Source organism: Carassius auratus, chromosome 12 (assembly GCF_003368295.1).
Source record: "Carassius auratus strain Wakin chromosome 12, ASM336829v1, whole genome shotgun sequence".
Taxonomy (NCBI): Eukaryota; Metazoa; Chordata; class Actinopteri; order Cypriniformes; family Cyprinidae; genus Carassius; species Carassius auratus.
Genome location: NC_039254.1, coordinates 2,299,397 through 2,310,028, shown reverse-complemented (window position 1 = coordinate 2,310,028; position 10,632 = coordinate 2,299,397). Strand labels below are relative to the sequence as shown.

General features: G+C 36.0%; 2 protein-coding genes across 2 annotated transcripts; both read left to right on the top strand.

The window, feature by feature from the left end:
• Positions 1–5,031: 5,031 nt before the first annotated feature.
• On the top strand, positions 5,032–8,316 carry LOC113112151 (CMRF35-like molecule 2). Its single transcript, XM_026277605.1, has 4 exons — positions 5,032–5,202; positions 5,470–5,654; positions 5,759–6,076; positions 8,207–8,316. The coding sequence occupies exons 2-4, from the start codon at positions 5,615–5,617 to the stop codon at positions 8,314–8,316; spliced, it is 468 nt and encodes a 155-aa protein (XP_026133390.1). The 5' UTR covers positions 5,032–5,202; positions 5,470–5,614.
• An 848-nt stretch (positions 8,317–9,164) lies between these two features.
• Positions 9,165–9,719, top strand: LOC113112150 (CMRF35-like molecule 2). Its single transcript, XM_026277604.1, has 2 exons — positions 9,165–9,289; positions 9,448–9,719. The coding sequence occupies exons 1-2, from the start codon at positions 9,250–9,252 to the stop codon at positions 9,717–9,719; spliced, it is 312 nt and encodes a 103-aa protein (XP_026133389.1). The 5' UTR covers positions 9,165–9,249.
• The last annotated feature ends 913 nt before the right edge of the window (positions 9,720–10,632 follow it).

Below are 10,632 nucleotides of genomic sequence, written 5' to 3'. Positions count from 1 at the left end.
TGGGATTGCACTTCATCCTGCAACATCTGGACAAAACAGGGACTTATGTGAGGATCCTGTTTGTGGACTTTAGTTCGGCATTCAACACCATCATCCCAACAGCCCTTCAGACCAAACTGACCCAGCTCTCTGTTCCTAGCTCTATCTGTCAATGGATCACCAGCTTTCTGACAGATAGGCAACAGTTAGTGAGACTGGGGAAATTCACATCAAACAGCTGCTCCACCAACACTGGTGCCCCTCAGGGATGTGTTCTCTCCCCTCTGCTTTTCTCCCTGTACACCAACGACTGCACCTCTAAAGACCCCTCTGTCAAGCTCCTAAAGTTTGCAGACGACACTACAGTCATCGGCCTCATCCAGGACGGTGATGAGTCTGCTTACAGACAAGAGGTTGAGCAGCTGGCTGTCTGGTGCAGTCTTAACAACCTGGAGCTGAACACGCTCAAAACAGTGGAGATGACAGTGGACTTTAGGAGAAACCCACCTGCACTTTCCCCACTCACCATCATGAACAGCACTGTGACTGCAGTGGAGTCATTCAGGTTCCTGGGAACCACCATCTCTCAGGACCTGAAGTGGGACAATCACATTGACTCCATTGTGAAAAAGGCCCAGCAGAGGTTGTTTTTCCTTCGCCAGCTGAGGAAGTTTAACTTGCCACAGGAGCTGCTGAAACAGTTCTACTCAGCCGTCATTGAGTCTGTCCTCTGTTCTTCAATAACTGTCTGGTTTGGTTCAGCAACAAAATCAGACATCAGAAGACTACAGAGAACAGTTCGGAGTGCTGAAAGGATTATTGGTGCTCCCCTGCCCACCCTTCAAGAACTGTATACATCCAGAGTGAGGAAAAGGGCTCAGAAAATCACTCTGGATCCCTCACATCCAAGTCACCCCATCTTTGAACTTTTGCCATCTGACCGGCGCCTCAGAGCCGCAAACACCAGAACAGCAAGGCACAAGAACAGTTTCTTCCCCCAGGCTATCTACCTCATGAACAGTTAAATGTTCTCTACTTATGCTTATAAACGTGCAATATCCTTATATTTATTTGTTAACCCTCCATACTAGAACATTCCTGCATCTCACTCAATCCTATTCCATTATCATTTATAGCACAATTGTTCATACACTTATTTATTTGCTAATGTGTAAATCTCTTTTTTATTTTTATTTTTATTTTTTTATTTTTTCCTGTCTCTGTGTTGTTGTCTCTGTGTACTGGAAGCTTATGTCACTAAAACAAATTCCTTGTATGCGTAAGCATACTTGGCAATAAAGCTCTTTCTGATTCTGATTCTGATTCTGATTCTGAACATTGATGTGGTTAGCAGAATTAATGTGATTTTAAAAAAAGATGTTTGTTTTTATCAAATGTATAACTAATCGTAGTACCTGATTATTGAACGACTGATTTATTATTAAATATGTAAAAGCTCTTTCTCTCCGCAGGCTGCCCATTATCATTGTGATTACGAGGAGACTGAAGATCACAAACAATTACCCACAAACCCCTCTGACTCTACTAATGCAATCTATGCTTATCCAGAATTTCCCACAATCCCTTCTGATTCTACTAATACAATCTATGCTACTCCACAATTACCCATAAACCCTGCTGATTCTACTAATACAATCTATGCTAATCCAGAATAAACCCCTCTGATTCGTCCAACAGCGTTCACACTTTAACATCGCAGAAGTCCACGTCTTTCAGTCATTATCATCCACTGAGGGTCTGAATGACACAGACAGTCCTCTAATGATGTTCCTGTAACTATTATCTGTATTTACATTAATGTCTGTCATTACATGCAGCTATGACCCAGTGAATACAGTAAATATATGTTACACTGTAAAAAAAATTGCCGTTAAATAACAGTAATTTTCTGGCAGCAGGGGTGCCAGTAAAGTACTGTTAATTTACAGCTCTTAACCATTAATTTACCACTCTTATTTTTTAACAGTATTTTACCGTAAATTCTACCATGGAAATTAACTCCACTCCCACTGCTTCAAACAGTTCGAGTTTTTTAAACTAGCATTCCTACGATGTTAGTACTATGAACTTATTTCATTTGAGTCCACTGAGAAGGAATATTTCTTACACTTAATGTGCAGTAATAAAGTAACTAAATACATGACTTTTACTCAAATCACTGCAGCTCATTGTCAGCTGTATTACACATGTATGTGCTGAAGTACTTAACACAGAGATCACCACTGTATCAGCAACTCCACATTTACTGCCTTTATATAAAGCAGCAGAAAATCAGAATTTGTGGCTCATCATTGACTGAAGCACCGGCTCTACTCTCCAGCACAATGGTGAACAACAAAACTACATTAAACTAACAGATCTCTCTTGTGCAAACACACATTAATACAGTCAAGTTCAGTATTTACTCTCATTATCAGTGTATGACTTTGCCTAATTTTTTTTCTATGGATGTTCACAAATATTTTAGTTAAATTAACTTATTTTTCATTTGGTAAATCTGACGTTTACATTTTACAGTATATTACTGTTTTTCCTTGACTTGACGGCAAAAAACTGTAGAAAAACACTTTTTTTTGCTGGCAACCATTAATTTACGGCAAGAAACAGTAGAAAAACAGTTATTTACTGGCAGCAGGGGTGCCAGTAAATAACTGTTTTTCTACAGTTTGTTTCCTGTAAATTAATTACAGTTTATTACTGTTAAATTATGTTTCATTCTGTTTTTTCTTCATCTTAAATCTTTAACCCTTTAAACCCCACAAGAAAATCCTCAGTTTTAAATGAACACTTATAATGTGTGCACACTACAGAGTGTTAGAGTAACACTGAATCAGTGAAGTTAATGAGATAATTCTGTGATTAATTGATGATTGAGCATAAGTGAAAAAAACCTGCAGAATCACTGAAGGAAAGAGAAACACAAGAACTACAAATGACTTCAGCCACAGCCTTAGATGAAATCAACTGAATAAAAGAATACATCAAATCTCTCAAGATCTGATTAAACAACTACTAAAACAGCTTCACCAGATTCACATTACTAACCAGACTGACTTTATTTCTGTCAGATGTCTACAGAAGAACTTATGGAGAGTTAAATAGGTTTAGGTGTTTTTTTTCACTACCATGATGGAGATCAGTGTTTACTTTAGTTGGGCCCTTGAACGTGACTTTTAAACAACTAAGGTTTTTTTTTTTTTTTCATGCTGTAACAATGCGCCTTTGGAACCTGTTATAGCAAAACAAAAGTACACAGAAGAAAAAAAATCTGATATTGTTGTTTATAGATTGACAAGAACAAATACTATTATTTCTGATCTAATCCTGTATCTCTTCTCTTATTGAATATTGATACTACAGCATGAGAAGGAACACTGCTGAGCCATAAGTTATGAAAGACTGTTAAGAAAATGTCACTCATAATAAATAAAAAAAAAAAAACCTTTGCTGAAATTTAGACAGAAATATCAAGCATCAGCGTATGAATCACAACAATGGTGACAATCCACAAAATAAATGAACAGATCAGTTCTGAACATCACAACACATGCTACTAAAACTTAAAACAAATGCAAAATTATAAGCACATAAGAATTCAAGAAAATAAGTGAACAATTCAGGGGCATAATTTATTCATGCCGCAATGCATGCTGGGAATCATGGATGAGTTTTATCCTGTGCTGGTACCCAGCATGCATTGCATCATGAACCTTTTGATTGTCACCATTGTTGAGATTCATATGCTGATTGTTGATTTCTCTCTTTGAGTGTTGTGGGGACTGCTGCCCGAAATACTTTTTAACTAAAACTAGTCGTTAAATCCATAAATACTGGTTATCACACTACTTTTCAATCTTACTAAATTGAAGTGTCATTCACTCAAATATTTCAACACCAAATTAATATTTGATTATTATAGCAACACTTTAAGTCAGTCTAGTAGATCATGCCTGTTAGAAACAACCATAATCACTTGACTATCTAAATGAATACTGCTGTAATAGATGCATCATAAAGATACAAGTACAGCAATAAAACAAAATGTAAAGTGTAAAAGTCAATGGTCAGGAGCCCAACTAAAGCAAACACTGATCTCCACAATGGTGATGCTAAACGAAACAGTAACATTATCATCTAAATCTCTTTAATTCCCAATAAGATCTTTTGATCTCTGTTCTCTGATCTGACAGAAATAAAGTCAGTCTGGTTAGTAATGAGTGAAGTTGGTGAAGCTGTTTGTTAATCATTTAAATCTTCAGTTGATTTCATCTAAGGCTGTGGCTGAAGTCAGTTGTATTTCATGTGTTTGTCTTGTTATGTTTTTTTTCTTCAGTGATTCTACTCATTAACAGCAGCTGTTGATCATTGTCTGAATTCACTCATTAGTGTTCATTCTCTCTGTTAGGTGGACTATATTAGTAAACTCATGTAGGGAATAGTGAATGAGGGTGTAAGGTGTGATTTGAAACACAGCCGCTGAGTGTCGAATTTGAACGTTGTTATTTTACGATATATAGCAGCAGGCTACTTCTCGAAAACGATGAATATTACCCAGAATGCACTGTTTAAATGAAAAACAGTATTTTACTGTCGAAATTTGGCCGTTTTTTTACAGCGATTTTTAACAGTGTAGCAAAATGTTGTTTTTAATTTATTTGCTCGGTAAACACAACCATTGCACCTGCTAAAGGGATTTATGTCATTTTCTCAATGTTAAAAACATGGCATTTATTTGTGAACAAAATAAAGGATGAGTGTTCTTTACAACAATACAGCATTATTGTTTTAGGATCAAACCACATCAGTAACTAATGCTCTTGTTATTACAAACTCAGCAGCAGCAGCTTAGGTCTGTCCACATAACTGCATCATGATTTGGTTTATGTTTCAGTTACACAGCTCCTGAAGGTCAGTTATTCTGCATCATGTTTTATGAGGTGTAATGTCACCATCTGGACAGACCGTGGTAGTGTTTGTTTTGAATCTGAGTCGCTGTCCGTGGTGCTGAACATCATCTAAACACCAGAGGGAGCCGCTGGACTCTCAGTCCTTAACAATTTCATTTCTTCTATCACTTATGTTTCAATCTGATGTGTTTGGTATGTTTCTGCTGATGTCCCTCCCTGTGAAGACCAGATTCACTGAAGAAACTGAAAGAGCAAAAGAGTCATTCAAACAAATACGACGAGTTTTATTCAACAGGTGACTAGTTTTATGAACGTGAATTCACTTTTTGTTATGTATAAAATTATTACATATGTTATTATGTTTATTAAATTAAATAACAATGTAAATAATGAATGAAAAATATAGAGGATTTTAAAGTGTAACTATCTCACTGTGATATATAGACCAGTAAAAATGAAACAATCAGAGACGTGTAGTTAAACGCTGCAGATTGGATATGTGTCAATCATTTTATTTTCACTTCCCGCTTTATTATTCTCTCTCCCTCTCTATCTGTGGCAGATATATAGTGGAAGTCACATTTATCTGTTCATGTTTAACATGTGACCAGGAAAGAAACACTAAAACTCATCTGAACACACATCGAGAGCTTCAGAAGAACCGACTCTACTGACAACAGAGAAGATCGCTGTGTAAGAGAGAAGAAATGAAGATCATCTGGACTTTCACTCTGCTGATGATTCCTGGTGAGAGTCTGACGGAACTTATGAAAGCATTTGAACTTTCGCCTTATTTAAGCCTTGTAATTAACATAACCAGAGTGTTGTATTAAGATGCTGGTTTGTTGTAGGTGTGTTGAGCTCCATCAGTGTGACAGGATATTCAGGAGGAGGAGTCAGCATCACATGCAGATATGATAGAGGATATACAGGCAATAACAAGTATTTTTGTCGAGGACAGTATCCAGGATGCCAAGACCTCATCAAGACGGATATTAAAAATAAATGGGTTGATTCTGGAAGATTCTCTCTGTATGATGACACAAGTGCAGCAGTTTTCACTGTGACCATCAGAGATCTGAGTGAACAGGATTCTGGGACGTACCAGTGTGCAGTTGATCATTTAGGAATAGATTCCTTCACTGAAGTGAAGCTGAATGTTGTAACAGGTGAGTAACTGAGACTTTCAAACCCATGATGATCATCAACATCACACACTCAACACTGACTCTGATTACTGCGGTTTATTATCATGAATGTGAATACAAATACAATCCTGATGTAAGATTTATACTTATAGAATATTGACCTGAATTCATAAATGTTACAGCAAAGTCACCAGAAATGTGTTTATATTGAAAAGTTACACAGAGGACTACACAGCAAAATCCCCAGTGTTAATTTAACACTCTTGAGTGTGGACTCATATAAACACTGAAGCAGTGTTAAAAGTAACACTGAAGCAGTGTTGAAGTTAATGAGATAATTAAGAAGTTAATTGAGTTATGATTGACCATTATTGAAGACACCTGATGTTAACAAGCAGAATCACCAAACGAGAAAATCACAATTTGTTTGTCACCATTATAGTGATCAGTGTTTGCTTTAGTTGGGATCTTGACCCGTCAGTTATTAACTTTAGATTTTATGTGGCTTTGGTGACTGAATTATATCATACAGACAGACCACAGCAGAGGCAATCATGTGTGCCATTGATTGTGGTTTGAGCTATTTGTAATAGAGTGACCTGAATGCCTGAGTTTAGGTTTCTTTACTGCATACATAAGTTAAGTGAAAAAGAAAAGTAAGCGACCCAGCAATTCTGACATAGTATGACATGTTTTTAATAGTTTGTACTACATAAAAAAATATATCTTTTGTTTAGACACACAGACATCAGGAATCAGTGTGAGCATCACAACAACGGTGACCATCAAAAAAGCATGTTGTAGCCAATAAAAACTCATCCATGGCTCCCATCATGCATTGCGGCATGAATAAATTATGAGCTGAACTGTCTTTTTAACTTTTTATTCTAACTATATTTTACTTTTGCTGTTTTTATGTTCATTTTTAGTATCTAGTTTTGTGATGTTCAGAGTTGGTCTGTTTATCTGAATATGTTGTTTGTCACCATTGTTGAGATTCATACGCTGATTATTGTTATCTGTGTGTGCCTAAAATTAAAATTCTTTAATAAAAAAAAAATCAGAATCACTTGCACGAGATACCTACAAAATGTATAGAAAATAGTTTTTTTCATTGTGGAATCAAAGCTGTGACAATCAATAATGGAAGTTTTACTTTGAGAAAAGACTGTAAATGAGTTCAGTGATTCATGTCAAACAACGATCACATTAAAACATAATCATCAACACGCGATGATTGTTGCTCTTGGTTTGACAAACAAACTTTAAAAGTAAAAAGTTACAAGCCAAGATCCCAACTAAAGCAAACATTGACCACTATAATGGTGATACACAAATTGTGATTTTCTCGTTTGGTGATTCTGCTTGTTAACATCAGGTGTCCTCTATAATGCTTAATCATAACTCAATTAACTTCTTAATTATCTCATTAACTTTAACTCTGCTTCAGTGTTACTTTTAACACTGCTTCAGTGTTTATATGAGTCCACACTCAGAGTGTTAAATTAACACTGGGGATTTTGCTGTGTATTTTAGTTTAAAACAGTCTGTTTGACAAAACAATGCCACAAACCACAGTTAAAAACAGGAAGTTTCCTTATAAAGGCTCATTTTTGAAGTACTTTCTAAAAGTGCAGTTTTGTTTAGTTTCTGTTCATTATTTCTTTCTTCAAATGTCCAGTATCTGCAGATCTGGACTCAGTCTGAAAGCAGCAGCAGTTTCTAGTTTTCTGTTTTCTGTGTTAATGCAGTGTTTGTTGTTGCAGCATTAGTTGGTCATTCTGGCAGATTATAACTGCAGTTTTTAAACTAGATCAAGTTTGCTCATCTGGATGCAGTATTAGTACAGTTTGTTCATCACTTCTGCGAGTCATTTCAGCAGTCTTGTACTATAGTGAAGAAGCTGCAGTTAAAGATGCTATAAAGTGTTTTATTCACTGAGAAACCACAGGCTTCAGTCACAGAAACTCAAAACAGACAGCTGGCAGATTTATTCTCTGAGCGTCTCTGTATTAGCAGACATGAATTCTGGGTAGTGAATGTGTGAATGACATCAGTAACATATATACTTACTATGAGACCCATTATATAAAGTTATGTGTGTGAAAATAACATCCTTTAAACATCCATTGTTTATCTCTTTATATACAGATATTCCAAAAAAAGCTTCATTTTCATCATCACCACCACCACCACCACCATCCTCTTCATCATCGTCATCAGTTGAATCTCCTCTGCAGAGAATGTGTGTCAGAACCTGATTTATTTTAAAGAAGTCTGAGATGTTCATTATTCAGTGTCTGAAATAAACACTGATTATTAAATGACACTCACACTGTGTGAACAGATCATATTTAGCAAATATACATTGACTGTAACATCAGAGTTTCCTCCAGATGAGATCTATGTTTCTTCTCATATGTAAACATTTAATGTAGTTTTTTTTTTTTTTTTTTTTTTTTTTTTTTTTTTGTGATTTCCAGTGTGTCACTTGTGTATTTAAGTCTAAAGACATTAATATGTGATTTTCTGTAAAGCAGTTTTGAAACAGCATTGAATGTGAAAAGCAATATTCAAACAAATATGACTCTTTTAACAAGTCTTACTTTACTTCGAGTGATATTAGTCTTTTTAGACAGGAGTGTCTAGATTCAGTCTGAGATAAAACTCTTTTAAGAAGTGAAGTGTGCATTTTAGAATTAATGACTTCAAAATCAATCTTAATCACAAAATACTGTTTTCAGTAATAAATCATTGTATAAAATCAGCAGCTGAATGTGAAGATCATCTCAGTAAGAGCTGCTGCTGTTCACATGTCTTTCCACCAGATATCACTGTCTCTAAAATCAATGTGATGCACTCAAGAAACTGTTTATTAAACTCTTAAACAGTTTGAAACCTTAATTATTTCTGAGGAAATATTTTTTTCTGTTTTTATAATAAGCTTTATACATCTGTCTATTTTGTCTGTGTCCTCCAGCTTCATGTCAATTGTGTGTGAAGTACTAGTTTCACTTCCTTCTTCATTTTAATTAACCCACCCCAGAAGAACTGGGCGTCTCTGTCACATTCATCTGTTCATGTTAAACACGTGAAGAGGAAAGAAACACTAAAACTCATCTGAACACACATCGAGAGCTTCAGAAGAACTGAATCTACTAACAACAGAGAAGATCACTGAAGAAGAAAGAAGAATGAAGATCATCTGGACTTTCACTCTGCTGATGATTCCTGGTGAGAGTCTGAACTCAGTAAATCACTCGAAACAGCACAGACTTTCACTTCAGCTCATGAATTCACTCTGAAAAACTTTACAAGCAAACTGAAAGTTCATCTCTGTTCATTCTCATATGAATATGTGATTGTTGTATTAAGATGCTGGTTTGTTGTAGGTGTGTTGAGCTCCATCAGTGTGACAGGATATTCAGGAGGAGGAGTCAGCATCACATGCAGATATGATAGAGGATATACAGACAATAACAAGTATTTTTGTCGAGGACAGTATCCAGGATGCCAAGACCTCATCAAGATGGATATTAAAAATAAATGGGTTGATTCTGGAAGATTCTCTCTGTATGATGACACAAGTGCAGCAGTTTTCACTGTGACCATCAGAGATCTGAGTGAACAGGATTCTGGGATTATATATTATTTATATATGTAATTTATTTTTATTTTTAAATCAAAGCATGAATACCAGCTTTAAATTTTTTATAGCTTGTTGAAATTGCCACTGTTAGGGTATGAGCTAAAATGCGCTGTTAATTGTTTTTGTCCCCTTTAAATTAAATTTAGCTGTTTTAACCCACCTCACTGCTCAGGCGAGTGTGGAGTAGTCAGTGTTGCCAAGTGTGCGGTATACTCACAGTTTAATCAACCCCAATAACTGAATTTCACCTGGGGAATCCAACCAAACAAGTGATTGGGCTAGTTTTGAGTAGCAATTGGGCGCGTTTTGCTGTGAAAACCTGGCACCCCCGGTGGAGCTTCAAGTGATCATTCTCGTGGGTATACCGGTGTTACAGTTAAACTGGTGGTGACCATGTTACTGTCCTCACAGTTCTTCCAATTTTTAACAACCACATTCATATTCAAGATCATTCTGGAAGCATATGAAGGCAGCATTATTGAAAGCAGGCAGATGAAATGGTAGCTTTAGCGACATTAGCTTTACAGAGAGCCAAGAAGATGTTTTGGAAAACAAAATATGATGTGTGATGCTTACTTGATTTTGGTCTGTGATTGCGCACAAAGTGTTGGTATCTTTCCCTCAACTCCAGCGTTGAACTGACCCTCATTTGTTAGCACAAATGCATAGGACTTTTTTTTTAATTCTGGGACATGGTACATAATGCATGTTAAATAAATCCAATGTTAATTATACCTTCATACGTTAGCAGTCTTGTGGCATGAAGTCACATGTATTTAACATTTTTGTTTGTTTTTAAACTAACTTTTACGTGAAAATTACTATATTACGTATTTTAACATTAACCTAATCCACTGGGCAAAGTTAAGTCCAGTGGAAGTCTTTTTATGTCTTTGCAGATGTTGAAAAGACGTCCACTGAGGAGACA

What these genes read in the sequence shown, in the direction of transcription:
- LOC113112151 (XM_026277605.1), top strand. Translation starts at nt 5,615, where the DNA reads ATGAAGATCATCTGGACTTTCACTCTGCTGATGATTCCTG. An exon ending in CACTCTGCTGATGATTCCTG is followed by an intron (nt 5,655 to 5,758) that starts GTGAGAGTCTGA and finishes GGTTTGTTGTAG; the next exon opens with GTGTGTTGAGCTCCATCAGT. An exon ending in GAAGCTGAATGTTGTAACAG is followed by an intron (nt 6,077 to 8,206) that starts GTGAGTAACTGA and finishes CTTTATATACAG; the next exon opens with ATATTCCAAAAAAAGCTTCA.
- LOC113112150 (XM_026277604.1), top strand. Translation starts at nt 9,250, where the DNA reads ATGAAGATCATCTGGACTTTCACTCTGCTGATGATTCCTG. An exon ending in CACTCTGCTGATGATTCCTG is followed by an intron (nt 9,290 to 9,447) that starts GTGAGAGTCTGA and finishes GGTTTGTTGTAG; the next exon opens with GTGTGTTGAGCTCCATCAGT.